Consider the following 19,715-nt stretch of genomic DNA (forward strand, 5'->3'; position numbering starts at 1 on the left):
CAGCCAAACTATGAAAAAAAGTGCGACGTATAGTCTGGAAAATACTGTAATTTTGTTGTGTTTTTGTCATTTTTAGTTCTATAGAGTTTTATCATGTTAATAGATTTATTTTGTTTTAAGTGAGTTTTTTTTAATGGTTTTAGTTAACAATAATAACTTTGGTACTCATTTCCCCTAAAATGTAACGTTTTTTATTGTTGAACGTTTAAAGCATCATAATGAATTTGTTCATTAAATGTAAGAGTTATGAAATAATATTTTGGGCTGAAAATGTCTAAAATTGCACCCAAGTATCTCAAGATCCCTGTTATTTTAAATTTTCTCTTCCCAACTAACATTTTATTGGTTGCATGTTTGGTAATACGTGTTTTGATGGAATAGTTTGTCTAAAATTACAATTCTGTCATTATTTACTCACCATCATGTTATTTAAAGTATGACTGACTTTCTTCTGTGGAACGCCAAATGAAAAAAACATCCAGTTCTATATGAAAGAATTTATGAAACTGTGAATGAGAGACATGAGGAATATGTTCTGTACTCTGTCCTCTGCACAATACTATCATATGACTCAGAATATATCACACTAGTTATATGAAATGCCTTATTTTGAAGCTTGACGCTGGTCACCATATGGTTCCATTGGACGAAAAAGAGCAGTTTCACTGATGAAAGAAAGTCAGACGAGTTTAAAATGACATGAGGGTGTTAATGGTGATAAAATGTTGATGAACTATTCCTATATGATTCAAAGTCTTTTTCCATTCGGCTCTAATAACTGTTTTCTTCTCTAAAGAAAGTCCCAAGATTTGCTTACTTTCTCACATGAGCCACTCATATTAGAGCCACTTCACAACCTCAGTGTCAGTGCCTGTGTGTGTTTTTGAGTGTGATTTACGACTAGATTTAGATCTTTCTGTATATATATACAGAATACATAAGTTGGACAGGTATACATGAATATTAGTGAATTCAGCATAGTTTTATGAACACAAAGGCTATCTGTCATTGTGCACAAGACATGCAAAATGCAACAGCGTGCACCTTACTGCATTTTAATAAGAGTCCATTTCCTGACAAGGAAACAGATGCAATCTTTGACCGCAAATGGCACCACTTACTGGTCTGCGGTCTGGAGGCTAGTGTGTGTGTATGTGTGTTTGTGTGTCAATCGTATCCGTGAAGTGTGCATTTCTGAAGAACCTTAAATGTCAGGAAGTACTTTAATGCTGTGGTCATATGTTAACCATTTAGTGAGCGCGAGTATGTTTGCAGGGGCCATTGAGTGTCAGGAAATATGCTAAAATGGAAAGAAGATCAGAAAGGAGATCTCTTTAATATCTCAGTTCAAATTGAGGCTTAAGCCTCCGGTTTTTCTTCGAGGAAACCGTAAATATCACTTGTATTAATACGGTCTCTAAATTTGTAATTGCTCTTCAAAATCACTTTATAGCTTACTTAAATGAAACATTTTCTGAGCTAAGGAAGAGAAATATTAAATAAAATCAGACTGGTCAGACTGTCTTTATAAGTTATTTATTGCTTGGAAGGAAAGTAGTATGGAGAACATTTAATAGTTTGAGAATAGTTTTATGTCAAAGGTGTGTGTGTGTGTGTGTTGATTCTTCTTGTAATTCTTTTGTCACCTTCACCTGTTTCTCTTCTGTTTTGCTATCACTGGTGGAACATCTTGCTCTGAAACCTTAATGTCCTTCATAACCATCTTAAAACTGTGCTGTGAGCAACATTAAGGTTTCTGGTGCAGTATTCCTCGGCTGGAGGACTCGCTTCACTTCTTTGTCCGATTCTTTTTCGATTCTTCTCGTTACTCTACAGCAGAGCCGGACATCCCCAGGAAGGAGTACCCTCCGGACTATGTGGAGATCGCCATCTACTGCATAGGTGTCTTTCTCATCGCCTGTATGGTGGTGATCGTGGTGGTTTGTCGAATGAGGACGTCGGCTAAGAAGCCTGATTTCGGCGGTCAGCCGGCAGTGCATAAGCTGACCAAACAGATCCCTCTGCGCCGCCAGGTAACAGAAAGTAGATAAAGAGTTCTAGAGATCTTATACACACATACACTCACACTACCACGAGAATCATTTGCCTTCGAAGTGTAGAATTAGTAGGAGTTTTTAATGGCAGATTAATGTATAGTGATTCAAACCAACTTCATTTTGGCATTTAACTTGTCATGGACATTTAAGCTATAGACATAAATGTTTCTTTAAATAGTGTGATTTTTTTTTTTTTACATGTAATATTTACATTTCTTTTTAGATGTACTAATTCATAATGTTTCAATATCATATATTGTATAAAGATAATTGAGATGATAATGACATAATTTAATGACTTTTTATATTTTTTATATTTTATATGTGATGCTTTATTTTATTGTATATATTTTATATAAAATTATATCATACATAATTATATCTTTAAAATAATCTCAATTATTGGTATAACATGTTGACATTAAAATGTATTTTATGTATTATATAAAGATAATCAGATAATTCAGAAGATAATTATATAAATGACTTTTTCTATTTATAGTTTATATTATTACAATGATTATACGTCATGCTGATTTATAGTGTATATATATATATATATATATATATATATATATATATATATATATATATATATATATATATATGAATGACAAAGATCTAGTACTCTAGATTAAATATTTGAAAAGTTTGTTCATTTAAATATTTTTTATTACAGCAGTGCCTTTGTATAACATAACAATTTCTTTAATAACATGTCAAGTCTTTTTGTTGAGAAGTTGAAGATATACTATATGGTGGTAAGTTGGAAACATTCTTTGAAACCATTACATTTTCACAAAATTGACAAAACCTAAAAGGACTGCATGGGCTCAATAAGTCCTGATACCTTGCATTAGATTTTGTGCTATTTTTTTGTGTCATATAAGTCACGGCTTACTGTATTTCTAATGTTAAACTGCTCAAGGCACACACACACACACACACACACACACACACACACACACACACGCACACACACACACGCACACACACACACACACACACACACACACACACACACACACACACACACATTGGTGTTAATAGTGTATGGTGCTGTCTCCAAGACTCAGGTGATCAGCCATCCGTCTTTCCTCTTGCAGGTGTCGTCTGACTCCAGCTCCTCCATGAGCTCTAGCACGCCATTGGTCAGGATCACCACTCGCCGTAGCTCCGCCCACGACGACCCCATTCCAGAATACGACCTCCCTGAGGACCCGCGCTGGGAGTTCTCCCGAGACAAGTGAGCATCCTTGTGTTTCACTTTTTAAACATTTACAAGACTCTAGTAATCTACTAATTCACCTGGTTCAGGAAGGTCACACACACACTCGGGCTGAATCAGATTGTCAGTTCACCTGTTAGTGCTTGTACACACAGTTCGGTTTTACGAGAGTGACAATGCATTCTACAACAACTAGTTATTAATGATGTATTTCAACGCATATCAGAGTTGTGTCTTTTCTGAATGTGAGGTGCAAGAAATCACAGTGTATGTGACTCATTAACGTTGCCAGATATTGCTAGAAAAAAGCGGCAAACAAGAACAAGGCCATAATAATCTCAAATCCAAACGCGTTATTTTAGGAATAAGCCACATAGCAGAATATAGCGATTTGCCTACTTTAGTAACTTTGTATAATTTAATGAGCCGAGCCCAAATAAGAGTCCCAAAGATGCTTAATAATAAGTGGACATGGCAACCCATCAACCTTCCAAACATAAACAAAACCTGACAGTTGTTTAGTTAAAATCACAGATTAAAATGAGTCATTGCTTGGTATGGTATATCTTTTGCTAAAAATGGTGGATTCTAAATGCGCGCCACTGAATGGCGTCTGTACTTCCCGGTCAGAGAGCACCTGTCCATCAAAAGCTCACTATCCAATCAGAGTAGATCACTGTTAAGCCCGCCCCCATGAGAGGTTTGTGTCAAAACACCAAACGAAAAAATGCAAAGCGTAAGAGAAATCGGTGGCAATGCATTCAGAATCCACAATTAGTGAAAACGAAGCTTTGAAAAACATTAACAAAGAATGAAGCATATTTGAAATAAAAGAATGTTAAATTTGTGCGACTGAGTTCATTTTTTTTCAGTTTTTCTTCTTTTGTAATGACATATTTTTGATAGTTTCTGAAAAAGTTACGTTAAGTTTTATAAAGTTTCGTTCATTTTTATTGAAGCAAATGTAATTGCATATGTACACAGCTAAAATGTTTCTTGTTTTTTATTTATTGAAATATATTTTTGTAGGTGTTATTAAATTCACTGTATAATCTGTATAGCACCCTTTCCACCTGTAAATCATTGTGATGTGAAGCTAATCTTCTTATATGCTTATAATCCCATTATGTCTAATTATTAACCTGTGGTTAATGTAGGCGCAGTGTAGAATCAATCACTAATAACACAACATAGGCCTCTGTTGGTTAGCTTTATTATTCTTCCAGAAACCAAACACACATTTTTCTAAGATACAAGTGGCTACCAGATAACTTTCTGTCAGCATCACGCGTCCTCTTCTGACTCTGTGACCTCGGCTGATCGTGTGACTAACGAGAGGAACTCAGACTCTCAGATTAATGTTTAATCCTCATGCTTAATATTTACAAAATGCTTCCGGTATCATTTGGAGATTTACAATGGATCTACTTTCGTGGTGTTGCCAAAACTGTTCAGATTCCTAATTAATGACTAAGAAAGCCTGTTTAAGCAATCTGTAATGAAAATGCTGGTTAAAAAGGAGTCTGTTTGTACTTTGATTGTCTCAGGGATGATTTGTAAGCAGTTTAACATGCCAATATTCAACTCTAAACTCTAACCAAGTCTTTATTTATTAAATGAATGGTTGAAACCAAACAAGTACAGGTGGAGTTGCTCAGTTTTTGTAGGATTAAGCTGTTCGTGATTTAGTGGATATCAGTCCTTACATGCTCACAGCTTATGGCCAGTAATGCTCATTCTATAGGTGAAGGGAAGCAGTGTTTTATGTATTTAACTTCACACCCACTAAAGGAATTGCTGCCTTTGGGCAGACAAGCTAAGACGTGTGTTTTTAGAGGAACGCAAGACATATGGAAGGAAAGATTTTGTTGGAAACCATTCCAACAACAAATGTATTAAAGCGATAGATAGCATTATCAATATTGCCCAATATTTACTTTCTCTCTTTTCTAAATGTTTTACTTTTGGAATTTGATAATATTCATGGTCTACATTTTTTAATTCAAACAGTAAACTGTTATTCAAGTTTCAAAAATACTATACAGTATTTTTTTGAAAATCCGTCTTACACACAGTATAGTTTTTTATTATATATAGTATATTTTACTGGAAGCATATAAATTCTAGAACTCTTTAAAAATTTAAAAAATAACTGTCTTGTATGTATATTTTATGATAAATTTTATTATGTATAATATAATGAATAATTATGTATTTATACTCTACTTAATATTGTAGTAAGTTTTACTGGAAACACCAATTTCTAGATTTTCAAAAACATCATTTTAAAGTATTTTAACTATTTATTATATATATCAGGGGTGTCAAACCTCAAGTCTTTCAGGCTGTTTAAAAACTACATGTTGTGTGAGATGGAGCAGGGTTGGAACAAAACCTTGCAAAGCTCCGGCCCTTAAGGAATTCAATGTGAGACCCCCGATATATATATACACACACACACACACACACACAAAATATTTATTATTAATAAAAAATTTTGTACATCTTGTCCATTCCTACCATCCCCTTTTAGCACAAAGTTTAAGCTATTAAGTTGTGGTATGTATTGCTGGAACATTGCCGGGTCGCCTTCTGTGTGAAAGCAAACACGTCCCGGGATTGATTCTGGGACTGAACCCGGGTTGGGGACCTAGTAACTGTAATGAAGCAAAGATCAGTTAGTTCCTCTCTTTCCGCGCTGAAGCTGAGATCGTTCGCTAGCTTCAGTGAAAGTTAACGTGCCCAGCGTTTTCTACTCGTACATTACACGTCACTCCCTGATGTCACGTGTCTTTACAGGACATTTATGGGTTGTGTGTGAAAGCACGCACATATTCCGGGTAATCACTGGCAGTGTGTAAGTGCAAAATCTAGCGACCCGGGAACAATCCCCGGAACACATTACCCCTGTATTTGCCGGAATCGCAGTGTGAAAGGGGCTTTGGACTGCCGTCTTCATCCCTGCATGACGTGCATCCCCCCAGGGTGCTGGGCCGAAAACTGTGGAATGTTAGAGTTTGTTGTCGGCGTGGAGGATAAACATAACATTAATTATCTGTGGTGGGCTGGGGTAGACAGAGGCCGCCATTGACCATACAGCACAGAGGGGGATTGTGTTATCACTGCCTCGGATCGGCCCCGGGCCCCGGCCCCGGGGCGGGTGTGAATGTTTACATAGCCCAGTGCTGGAGGGGGCCGGGGACAGACCCAGCTCCTGCCAATCAAAGGTTGACTGAGGGCCACTGACAGGGCAGGAGGTTGAATGTCACAGTTATCATGAGGGATGAAGATGAAGTGTGTGTGACTGTGTTCTAATCTGTGAGGGTGTGTTTGCATCTAAACTAGACCTGATTAAGGAAAAAATTAGCTGGAAAATGTCCCCCTTTGAGCTGTTCTCAAAGAAAGAGTTGGTTCATAAATTAAATAAATTATTTTAATGTTTTTTAATGCCCTGTAATAAATTGTATTTTCAAAGTTGTGAATAAAACAAAGATTACTGGAGTAAAATTTTACAAGAAAATTCTGTCTATCTCTCATAACTTCCTGTTTATTGTAATGTTACTTGTAATTACTTGTGAAATTGATACATTTGTATTAATGCTGTAAAACCTTAATGCAATAAAATAGACTCCTTGACAGAAACCTAATTATGTGTGACGCATTATGACAAGCGTCATTATTTTTGCAATTCTGTACAGAAATAAAACACTTTTAGAAAGGGTGTTAGTCTTCTAACTGATGTATAAGTTACAACACTCTCCTGAAATGTGCTCTAATCTTTTTTGCACTTGACCAGAGCGCACTAGTCAATCGTAAACCCCTCTATCTAGCCTTCTCTTGCACACTTTAAGAAAGTCTCTAAATCCCCAAAGGGCATATTGTTACTCACCCCAGAGGACCGTAACTCTAGATCTCCCAGCCAGACATTCGGCTGTCACACTCACTAATGTCTAATATAAGCTTTGCAGTGGAAGACTAAGGGCATCCACTTAACACCCTTGAAAACTTCTGTCTGGATGGATAGAAATGCTGATGCAAATGGGAATAAATAACTTCTGTCTAAAGCTTTGGGTTTCTCTGTAATGTTTGTGTTGGTTTGTGCAGGTTAACTCTGGGTAAACCTCTTGGCGAGGGCTGCTTTGGGCAGGTTGTGATGGCTGAAGCGCTAGGCATCGACAAGGACAAACCTAAAGAGGCCGTGACTGTGGCTGTCAAGATGCTGAAAGGTAAACATTTATGGATTGGTTTCCATGTGAGTAAAACTGTACCCTAGTGAGTGTCCTAAATCAACTTTTACCCATAGTTTACTTGCATGTTAACAGTATCTAAAGCTTTTTATATGCAACTGGTCCATTTTTGCATTTATGTTAATTTATTTGAAACATTTCACCAATAATGGCTTCATCAGATGTAGGATTGTGGGAATTACTTGACTTTTAACCTCATCAGCTCATAAATTGATGTGGGTGTCACCTTTTGAATGGTTCACATTGCTTTTTACAAGGGAGTTACTTCTCTGATGTTGTGAATCACAAAACTACTGGTTCGTACACGGATGGCACTCGAGTGAAAGATCAAAGCTCAGCAGATACAAGCTACATATCACACCAGCTCAGCAGACAGACTCTTTAGACTGTTTTATGCAGAAAAGCAAAGAGTTTGAAGATGACGGAATGCAAACGCTATAATAATGTCTACATGTCCAGACAAGGCAGTTGCTAAGAAAGCTAAAAAATCTTGCAAAAACACCAGACAGACAGGCAGAGCACAATGCAGACAGAATAATATTGTCATATGGACCCTATGAGGCTAAAGTATCAGTGAAATGATGGACATTTTTCAACAAAAACAATAGTGTGTTATTATCCCAGCAACATGCTAGAAACTTCTTGTTGAATCATAGTGTTTATGATTCATTATTTAATATTATGTATATATATATATTGTATATATATATATATATATATATATGATCTATCATTTATTTTACAATTATTTATGTATAAAAATAATTAAAATAATATCAATCTATCATTCTTTTAGTTATTTATATTAAATTACACACGTGTGTGTGTTTGTACCCACGTATCAAAATATTAATTTACATTTTTACTGTATACATTAAATTAATATAAACTGCTTTTTATATAAAAATTTTTTGTTATTATACATATTTATACTTGTATACGTTAAACCATTTTGAGCTCTAGATATTGGCAATTAATTTCTTTCTTTTTTTTTTTTTTTTTTGTTAAAATAAAATGTAAATTTTATTATTAACCCCTGTTTTGAGGGCTTTTGGAATAAACAATTCTGGGCACATTTATCTCAAAACTGGTCAAATGTCAAACATGCATATACAGATACAGATTAAACATACAGACATAACGGCCTCTCCCGAATCGTTCCAGTCGCAGATTAAAAAACTACTTCACATAAGCTAAATGTGTTTTTATTGGGTGCAACTTCTAGTTAAGGTATTGTTATGATGTGAGAAAGGGAGAAAGTGGGAGAGAAGGTCTTGACTGTGGAAGCCTGCGAGGGTTATTTGGTGGTGCTGAGTGATGTTGGTAGAGCTCGGGTGAAGAGGCCGCATAGCTGACCCGGAGCTCACCAGCTGCACAGCTCTCGCTCTTCACCTGCACAAAGAAAGTCCCTCATGCTGAAAGAAAGAGAAGAGAGTGGGGGAGGGAACCAGCAGCTCAAAAGAAGTTTTAAAGGATGTTGAGAGGGCCGAGGGACGGGGCTGCTGCGGAGAAAACGCTTGAAACAAGAGCACGTTCACCATTTACACCCGGCTTAATTACTGGCCTCGAAAAACATTTAGAAACTTAAAGTTAACTTTCTGGCATTATTTACTGATTGTGTTCCAAATCCATATGACTTTCTTCCTTCTGTGGAACAAAAGACATTTTTAGGAATATCTTGGTGTCCTTTGTCCAGACAGTGACAGAGAATTGGGTCTGGTTTTGTATTGGACCCCATTGACTTTCAGTATGTTGACAAAAACAGAAACATATTTTCAACATATTTTCATAAGTCTGGTACAGAATTTATATATATATATATATATATATATATATATATATATATATTTTAGCAGTAGTGTTGTTATTGTTAACAAAAACTAGAACTATGAAAAATATTTTTCGGTAATTGAAAAAAAAGATGAAATAAAATATAAATACTATATGAAAATCTTAAAGTTAAAAAGTAGACTAGAAGTGTTGCACTGGCAACTAACTGAAAGTACTGAAACTGAAAAATAAAACAAAAATAAATTAAAGCTGTATATAAATATATAAAAGTAATAAAAATGACAAAAAAATTCCCTCTGGCAACCAACTGAAAAAAGTTGAAGTGCTTAATTACTAAAACTGAAAAAAATGTTAATTGAAAATATACAGATAAAAGCTAATTTAAAACTAAATAATACTAAAATAACACTAAAACATATTTGTGGGCCACTTGTAAGGTATCAAACACTGTCTTCGTTCACAAAAACACAATTTTTAGAGAAGGTCTTGAAACGTTGATGAATCTGTTATGGAGGGAAGAGTGCACAGCTTTCTTAGCAGAAGAGACTGGAGTCAGATTAGACAGGAATGGCGGTCAGTGGATTGTGTCAGCTTCGCTCTAGTGATCAGCAGGCAGATAATGAAAAGGAGACTGTCTCTAAGGTAATTACTCTAAATGGAAGAAACACTTTTTTAATTGTGAGGCAATGAAAGGAGAGCTGTGTGGCGGTTCTTCAGTGTAACACTAAACCACACAGACACTTACACTGGGACACAGACAGCTAGACCGGCCAGTCTAATCATATAGGGTGCATTGGCATGGATGGCATACTAACACACTCAAACTGCTTTTGCATTATGTGTATGTTGTTGAGTGGGTACTCAAAACACTGTTTATTTGTGTTTTATTTTTTAACCTTTCTAGATGATGCAACGGAAAAAGATCTTTCTGACCTGGTGTCGGAGATGGAGATGATGAAGATGATTGGCCGGCACAAGAACATCATCAATCTGTTGGGAGCGTGCACACAGGATGGTAATTGCCAGTTTGGTTCATACTGAAGAGATAGTTCTACCTAAAAAAAAAAAATCATTTACTCACCTTCAAGTTGTTCCAACCCTCTATGTTCTTCCAATGAACACAAACAAGGATAGTTTGAAGAAACAGATGCTGGTAGCCATCGACTTCCATAGTATAAAAGTCAATGGCTGCCAGGAGCTTTTTGTTTATGAATATTCTTCAAAATATATTTTTAGTGCTCCACGAAAGAAAGAAATACATACAGGTGTGGAGTAACATCAAGGTGAGTAAATGAGGGACAACAATCCGAACAGTGGGATGATACCATCTCTCTCTCTCTCTCTGTCTCACTCTCTCAGGTCCGTTGTATGTCATAGTAGAGTATGCATCTAAGGGAAACCTTCGGGAATATTTGAGGGCCCGGCGGCCCCCAGGAATGGAGTACTCGTATGATATAGCCCGAGTATCAGATGAGCCTCTCACCTTCAAAGATCTGGTGTCCTGCACTTATCAAGTAGCTCGTGGCATGGAGTATTTAGCCTCACAGAAGGTATCTGCACATGCACAACATATCTGCATACTATTAACATCTCTTACTGATTTAGAAATGTCACTTACATAGGCTTTACATGGTGCTGGTCACAGCCTCAGATCTCCAAGATCTTTCTAATCAAGTTGTATAGCGCTTTATTCAATTTCAAAGCATTTTTTTAGGAATAAATAGCAAAATAATACGTTATGAAACAAAAAAGCAGCTGTACAGAAGATAATAGTGGTATTATACAGCTCAGTTTACTTTAATGTGGTTTCAATTCAGTTCAATAACAGCGACAATGTTGCAAAGTTCATCAATTATAAAACATTTTACATTTTGCTAAGTTAGTGTAATCTAAATTCAGTTTAAATTTTGTTCAATCAAATTTAATTGCTAATATTATCGAATATTAATTGTCTTTTAAACCCCTAATGGACATGCAAAATAGCAAGAACTTTTTGGAAATTGCAAGCTTTTGATCAGTCTGCCAGGAAAAATGCTGCATGTTCTCAGGCTGCTGAAATGAGAACTACCCCAAAACAACTAGTTGCTAGATAGTTTGCAAGGTTCACGCCATCGAATCCTTGAAAGATATTCAAGGGTTTCGTTTGCACACACCTGCATATTCGGTTTCATTCTCAGAGTATCTGATTTCACATCTTCCTGTCCCTAAACGTCACTTTTTTAAAAAGCCTTTAAGTGGCTTATTCTTCATTTCTGTAAAAAACACCAATGGACCAGACTTGATAATGGTTTTGCTAAACTATATGTAGAATAGAAATTGAAGCGTTTATTGTATATTACAAGCATTTCTAAGACAGTTTATTCTCAAAAGCCTCCTGGTTTTCATCCAAAATATCTTAAAGAGCATTCAGCCGTCCAGTTAGATCCATGCAGCGTTTGGAGAACTGAAGTCTTATCGTGCCTCAGACACTCTCACGCGTGGATCCGCCCTGCGGTTTATCCCTAAAGTAACTTAAAACCTTTGTGTTGTTTGTCTGTGTGTGATTTTTGTCCGTTTCCAAGATGATTTATGTTCTTTCTATCTTTCTTCATCTCTGTTGCAGTGTATACACAGGGATCTGGCTGCCAGGAATGTGTTGGTCACGGAAAGCAACTTTATGAAGATTGCAGACTTCGGCCTGGCCAGAGATGTCCACAACATAGATTATTATAAAAAGACCACAAATGTGAGTTTCATTACATCAGGATTTTCATTGAGTCAGAACACATTTCCTGTTGATTTTCATCTCGCTATGCATTCTTTTGCTGATAGTTATTAATGCATGTAACGGCACACCATTGGCTTTTAGTTGTGTTGATGTTTAAACAGGAAGCCGAGACAAGACATACACGTGTCTTTGAAACAAGTATTTTCTGCCCACCAAGACCGTGTTTATGTGATCTAAAAATACAGTAATAACATTTAATTTATTAAATATTATTACAGTTTAAAATAACTGTTTCTGTTTGAATATATTTTTAAATATCTTTTTTTTTTTGTGATGCATTACTCCAGACTACAGTGTCACATGATCCTTCAGAAATCAGTTTAATAGGCCCAAAAAACATTTATTCTACTTACTATTAATGATAAAAACTGTTGAGCTATTTATTATTTTTAAGGAAACCGAGATACTTTTTTTCAGGAAGAATTTATTTGAAATAGAATTATTTCAATATATACTGAATAATCAATACATATATATATTAAATAATATATAGTCTGTCAGTGTTTGGGTGTACACAGCCATATAAATGGCTACAAATCTCTGATTTAGATCTCATTGGATCTTGAAGCATCCTTTATAAAGACATATTCATGCTCTACTCCTTTCAGCCTCCTGCCATCTCTTTCTTTGTTCTCTTACCTTTTCTCTCTTTCATTTCTCCTTTTTTATCACTAGTCTGTTTATCTGCCACATCCCTCCCTCCTCTCGCCAGTCTTGGCATGATTTGCAGATTCCCAGGCAGTCGGCGTGTAAAGTGATTTCAGCTCTTTGCTTATTTGGGCCTGCCCTCTTCTCTTATTCCAAAGCTTGTTGTTCAAGCTCATGAGAAAGAAATGACAAACCTAAACACATTAGCATAGCTTTAACTGGCATTCATCTTGAGATACTTGTTTAGGCTGTAATTCACTCATCTGAGAGTTTAGGTCATCGGACGTGGCAGAGGATGAGTGTGGGAATATTGATAGCATCGTTATGATCATTGGGTCAGTGTTCACGAAAGATCAACATGAAATCAAAATGAACATTTCTAGTCTTTCAGTGCATGATTCTAGTTGGTCGTTTATGGTTGTGGGATGGCATAGATGGTCGATCAGTTGGATTGATTTCAGAATTGATCCTATTTAATTACATAAACATTCATAGCCTTTTTGTGCATGATTCTAATGGTCATTTTTATATCAGTTGGATCTAGTCGGTAATTACTTGTGGTTAGTTGACAGATGGTTGATCAATTGGATTTCCAGCTAGTGGGCCTGGTTTTAACCTATCAGACCATTTAGATCATGTTAGTTAGAGTTGGTTGAACCAGTAGAAAACCAGTAACCATGTCCGAAATTATAGCTTGCTATCCTTTAACAGTTAGAACTTGGACTTTACAACAGGGAAGCAAACTTTTCCCTGCTTTATTCATCTGTACAGCTTTTTTATTCCTTAATTCTTATCAAGGTCACCAAGATCTGGCCTTGAATATTTTAAACACAGTTTGCCATTATTAAAACATGAGCAAAGCCCAGACTGAGAGATACTGATGACTGATTAATGGCTGGGGTTAGATTCAATTACACAAGTTCAACTCTGTCTAAATAAAACACTGTGAGCCAGGAGACTGTGAACTCGGGGCACTTCTTATTGGATCTAGCACGCCAAATGCCATTGACTCTTGTATCTTCTCCACAAGCCTCAATTTATAACTGCACAATGACTCCTGAGGGAAATTAGAGTTTGGCGATACATCCCAACAGGATTTAATGGCCAATCATTATTGGCTACTCAGGGCTTAATGAAATTCCTGGCTAACAAGGTGAAGAAGTGTGTGTTGCTGTGTCTGGGTGTTGTTGTGTTGAGCGTCTTTGACCTTTTCTCCTGTTGATGTCTGTAGGGTCGTCTGCCGGTGAAATGGATGGCTCCAGAGGCACTGTTCGACCGAGTCTATACGCACCAGAGCGATGTGTAAGTCAACCGTTCGCATCCTTCATTATTTTTTTTCTATTTCATTTTAAAGGGATATGTCATGAAAAAGAAAAAGATTTCTATTGCTCTTTCGCTGATGTTTACAGTACAATGAAATCTCCATCCCTAGTCCATTTACAATTTCACTTATTAATTTAGCAGTTAATTTTATCCAAAGTGAGGAATACACAAGCAATTCATTTTAATGACGCAAAAACACAAACATGCTTCCAAGACAAACAGAGAGGGGTTAAGAAATAGTAAAAACATAGAAAAATAAAATTTAGTTTTTTTTCTCTCAGTAAGATTGACTTTTTATCTCCCAATTTTTACTTTTATTCACAATTGTGAGTTTATATCTCACAATCATGCCTTTATAACATGCAGTTGCGTCTTTATATGATGCAATTCTGACTTTTTAACTCTTTATTGTGAGTTTGTCTTACAATTCTGAGAACAGAAGTCGTATTTTCCTTAGAATTGGACTTTATAACGATTCTGAAAACAGAAGTGAGAAATGTGAGATATAAACTCGCAATCGCAAATAAAAACAAAGTGTGAATAATGAGATAAAGTCACAATTAACTTTTCTTTTTTTTTTTACTTTTTACTCAGAAATAGAAACGGGCTTCCATACGATGCAGTGGCATTCACACGGAAGAGAATAGTTTTTAGCCGTTTCTTGAATATTGTCAGGGATTCAGGTTGTTAAGATAGGGTTATTATTTACAGTATTGAACTTACAGGAAACTTTCTTAATCTGGTAAATATGAACATATTTACACATCAGTGTAACTGGTATTGCTACATGTGTGGCAAATTATAACAGTTCATTTGCATAAAGTGATGATAGCTTATTTCTGCACTGTGGTTCTGTACAAGTTGTTAGGGATCAAGGTTTAAAAGATACTGTTAGGGCTGCTTTTCTTTCTACAAATTGAAAGAGGGCACTGAAGTGGTTTGGGGAGTGCAGGAAAACAGCCGCTGTGTGTTTGTGTGAGGCGAGTAGTTTGGGAAAGAATAGGAACTGCTGGCAGGTGAGTTCAAGGGTACAAGAATTGTTTCCCTTCTGAAAAAAAAGGAGCACAGGTGATGGAAACTTAAGGAAGTGTTTTTGTCAGGCGTAGAAAGAAGAAGGTCTGTTCGCAGCCAGCGCTACACCAAAAAGTGAGAGATTTCACGCTCGACTTGTGACCAGTGCTGTGTTACTAATCTGTGCAGCTTCAAAGCCCTGCAGACTCTCACCTCCCAGAGCCCGGACGGAAATGCCCTCTGTCTTCCCTTCACTCCGTCCCATCACATTCCTCCATCCAGCTCTTCTACACCTCATTGTTTTGTTTTTTGACTTGAAAGTCTCTTCCCTTTTTTCAATTTTCCATAGAGTGAAATAATCCTGTCATTTATGTTTATCCGCTAGTGCACGCTTGTTCCCTTTCAATTTTATCTCACGTTTTGTTTTTTGTTTTTTTGGTTTCTTAAAGAGATTAAACGAAACGGAAGTTACGCTTTGGTGCACGTTGGATTTTTCATGCAACCTCTGCTAGACGTTTTAAAGTTTTGGCTGCATGCACAAGTCATTTCTACATTTATATTTGTATTAATCTGATCTTTTGGTTTGCATCCATCAAGTTCCACATTTTTAATTTGTGAAGTATTTAATGAAATGGCTTTGGAATGTACAAAAACAGATATTATCATAAAAGAATGTGGTCATACTGTCCACCCTGAATGATAGATGTTGTGTAATCACATTATCATTATATTTTCATTATCTTTGGTATGTTTGTCTTCTCTTTGTGTGGTCCCGGCAGTAAAATTAAACAATAGCAAAGATACACTTATTGATGGCAGCCATTTAAATCTTTTGTCTCGGGGCTTAATGCTAGTTATGTGTCATCAGTCGCTAAGGCCTCGAGCTCTCTGACTGGCTCACAATCCATACATGACATCATATTAAATGAATGCATAAATTATAAAAAAAAATTGGCATGTTTTGACAAAGAAGACCCCTGGGGAATAGGATGTAAGCTGCAGAGCTTGCAAAAATGGAAACATGGATGCATGTGTGTGAATTTCCTGTTTGTTCTGCATGATAAATTATTAGCTTTTATGGTAGAGGTTCATCCGGCCTCATGCAAGGTCGTCTATATTAGATGAAAGAAAGGTTTTGGCCTTTAAACTTGATCTTTTTTTTTTTTTTTTTTTGCCTTTACTGCCTAGTTAGCATTAATTTTAATCTCATGAAATCTGACAAGATCATGTCTGGGTTGCTGTTTCACCCTAAAATAATACAGTTATAAAATATAAATAAATAATTAAATTATAAAAATAGGAAATTATAATAAAATAATTACTATTTACATTTATAGTTGTACCTTTTTATCATTAATGAATCTATTAAGATGTATGTATGCATTGTGGAATTATTTCCATTTCCAACATATTCTTCATGCAAAATCGAATTTATATTTTTTCCTTTTAATTTTAACGTGGCATTGATTCATTGCTAATTGGCAAGGTCTAGTATACAGCTGTTTTGTTTGTAATGAAGGGCAAGGGTTCAAGTGGTATTTGCAGTGACCTTTTTTTCTCCTCCTGGTTTGAGTGATTGATCATGGAGAGGTTAGCCATGGCTACATGGGGCGACTGAATAGAGATGATGAATTTGGCAAACATGTCAGAGAAGATGCAGCGCTAGATAAAAACCAGAAGATGACAAACAGGGTCACTGATTGAATAAACAATCAAATGGACGGGTAACCGCAGGAGTAAACGAAAGCAGAGAGCCTTTGTGCTTTGCTGTGTGTGTTGTGAGACCGCTGTGGGTCAACAGAAAAGAGTACAACCAGAGGGAAATTGTGTTGCTCAGAGGCTGCTCTTGTGTAGCTCAGGAGACCTAATGAGTTCTCAGTTTAAATATCTTATTTAGTCTCAGATCAGATGTTTCTCCTTCAATTCCTTCGGAGGAATAAATATAGATGGAAAGGAGACAGTAGTTGTATAGAGGTATTACATTTGTGTGGATAGCAACTCATTGTGATCTTTATGTTGGTGGTTCATATAGAGATTTGAATGCACATTTTGGTATCTGAGCAATTTTTGAGACACTTTTAGAGTCTTTTTCTCAGGAGAAACATCTGAGAAGCAGAAGACTACATCAAAGTCTCAATTAACTCTCCACTGAATCTTCATGAGAAATATAAGAGTTCCTGTTGAGATCTCACTGATTGCAAATGTTGGTATCTGAGATCATTTGGAGACATTTTCAAGGCTTGATTCTTTGGAAAAACATATGAGAAGCGGGAGACTGCACCAAAGTCTCAGATTTGATTTCCACCGAATCTGTATGAGAAATATTCATATCGAGTTCATATTTGATATATTATTAAAGAGTTCATATTGACATCACACTTATTGTTAACTCTTGTATCTGAGCACTTTTTAAACACTTTTAAAGAGTCTTTTTCTCAGAAGCAGGATACTACACTAAAGTCTTATATTTGCTCAATGCTAACCTGTGTGTAGTTGTAGAGATCTGTTTCTCATGCAAATTGTGTAATGCACTGATTTCAAACCGATATATCTTGTGATTGTGAAATGCTTTTGTTAACTCGGCAGGATAAATAAAAGCTTATGCAGATGATAAGGCTCTCTGGCTCTATTTTGAGAAGCTTTTAGCTCACATTTCATATGTCAAAGGTCAGAAACCCTCTGTGGAAACTCTTATCATTTATTTGTGTATTTTATTTCCCCTCCTCATCTTAGATGAAGCAACACGGAATTGGCATGTGTTGAAAAACCATTCGCTGCTACAATCTTACGCCCTCTGGACGTTTGTTTCCTGAGGGTCCTGCTAATGTTTGTATTGGCTGGACAATATGTGTCATTATAGAGTTCTATAGAGGACAGAAGCCTGCTTTGAATCCAAGTGGTGCCACAGTCCAGGACGCTCGCAGAAAGACTGCATTGAGACCCCAACAGCTACTGCGTTCTTAGAGCCAACAAATATCACTACTGTAAATGGATCAAACTGGGATTTTTGGAACGGCTTCATTTCACAGAGCATTACTTGTCCAAACTTTGGGGAGAGTGAAGTGATGGTACCACAGAAGAGGCTGGAATGTGTTTTTAAATAATCGAGAATTACTAAACAAAATGCTGATTGTCAAACGCAACCATATTTACAGACAGAACACTGATTGACAGTGTAATATGAAGCATGAGTATTTGTTTGTGTTGTATTGGTGATCTGATGAAGGTGCATCTGTCTCTTTCAGCTGGTCGTTTGGGGTTTTAATGTGGGAGATCTTCACGCTCGGCGGTTCTCCGTATCCAGGAATACCTGTCGAGGAGCTCTTTAAGCTACTAAAAGAGGGTCATCGCATGGACAGACCTGCTAACTGCACCAACGAATTGTGAGTGTCAATGTTTTCTCAAAGGTTTTATGTTGCATTGTTTGTAATCGCAATCTTTTTCTGATAGAGACTGTAAAATCTCTTCGCATTTGACTTAATTTAGTGTCTGGAAGTTCATTAAAGGGATATTCCACTCCAAAATGAAAATGTAGTCATTAATCCCTTACCTCCATGTCGTTCCAAACCCATAAAAGCTTAGTTCATCTTCTGAACAAAATGTAAGATATTTTGGATGAAACCGGGAGGCTTGTGCCAAGTAAGTTACACTGTCAAAATCAAGAAAAGTATGAAAAGCATCGTCAGAGTAGTCCATCTGTCATCATTCAGACAGTCACAAGCCTACCGGTTTTCATCCAAAATATCTTAAATTAAATTTACGGGTTTGGAACAACATGGGGGTAAGTGATTCATGACCAGATTTTCTTTTTGGGTGGAGTAACCATTTAAGGTGTCCTTCCACTAAATGCTTTTTTTTCATTTTACTTGCATTTTAGAACTCGTTCAATTATTGTCAGGCTAACCATATTTTTCTGTGGTTAGCCAATCATTTTCTACTTTCTTGCATTTATTTTTTGTCTTGCAATTAAATTTTTCAGTGAGCTATTTATGCTGGCTCGAAATTTTTTCTTGCAATTGAACGACTTTATTCTCGGCATGGTTTTTATTTTTTTATTATTGCTTGGCTCTAATCCTCTTTCCATAACTGTTCCACTTATAATTTCTACTTTTTTTTTTTTTGCCTTCAACATTTCAGTAAGCTAGTACAAGCTGGCATCCAACACTCAGCTTTCTTTTAATTACATAATTCATTTTAATTTAGTGTAAGCTGACATCCCACTAACCATTAACCTTTTAATTCAGGTTTTGTCTTTTATTTATTTCTCTCTTCCATTTAGCTTGTTAATGCACTGGTTAAGCTACTGTCCCACTAACCATCTTTTAATCATATTTCTGACTTTTGTATTTAGTGTATACATGTACTAGTTGAGCTAATTTCCTTCTAACTGTTCTTTTCTTATTTGTTTTTTCTGTCTTACATTTACCTTGTTTAATGCACTATTTTGTTAATCGTGCTCTCATGGCTTTCGCAGGAACCAATGAGCTCCTTCCCAACCTAAATTGATAAAAAAGTTCCTATAAGATACCATGTCGATGACCTAACAAGCTTTCATGCTGATTTGCTGCCAAATAAAATGTTTGCATTAGTTTTGAGATGGTACGTGGGCAGCAGAATCCACCGTTTCTCTTTCATCGCACCCA

The 19,715-nt window shown here is 36.3% G+C and overlaps 1 protein-coding gene across 10 annotated transcripts in view; it reads left to right on the plus strand.

Moving 5' to 3' along the window:
• LOC113112374 (fibroblast growth factor receptor 2-like) overlaps positions 1 to 18,477 on the plus strand; it is a 42,265-nt gene extending 23,788 nt beyond the window's left edge. For 4 of the 10 annotated variants that reach the window (XM_026277908.1, XM_026277914.1, XM_026277905.1 and 1 more), the window contains 8 exons: positions 1,837 to 2,039; positions 3,164 to 3,303; positions 7,390 to 7,511; positions 10,228 to 10,338; positions 10,683 to 10,873; positions 11,926 to 12,048; positions 13,970 to 14,040; positions 18,318 to 18,476. In XM_026277908.1, coding sequence (XP_026133693.1) covers positions 1,837 to 2,039; positions 3,164 to 3,303; positions 7,390 to 7,511; positions 10,228 to 10,338; positions 10,683 to 10,873; positions 11,926 to 12,048; positions 13,970 to 14,040; positions 18,318 to 18,459 — 1,103 coding nt within the window. In that variant the 3' untranslated portion in view covers positions 18,460 to 18,476. Of the gene's footprint in view, positions 1 to 1,836; positions 2,040 to 3,163; positions 3,304 to 7,389; positions 7,512 to 10,227; positions 10,339 to 10,682; positions 10,874 to 11,925; positions 12,049 to 13,969; positions 14,041 to 18,317 lie in introns of all 10 variants that reach the window. The other 6 variants (XM_026277912.1, XM_026277913.1, XM_026277911.1 and 3 more) reach the window with 6 other exon arrangements.
• The last annotated feature ends 1,238 nt before the right edge of the window (positions 18,478 to 19,715 follow it).

The sequence above is a fragment of the Carassius auratus genome, chromosome 13, assembly GCF_003368295.1.
Source record: "Carassius auratus strain Wakin chromosome 13, ASM336829v1, whole genome shotgun sequence".
Lineage (NCBI taxonomy): Eukaryota > Metazoa > Chordata > Actinopteri > Cypriniformes > Cyprinidae > Carassius > Carassius auratus.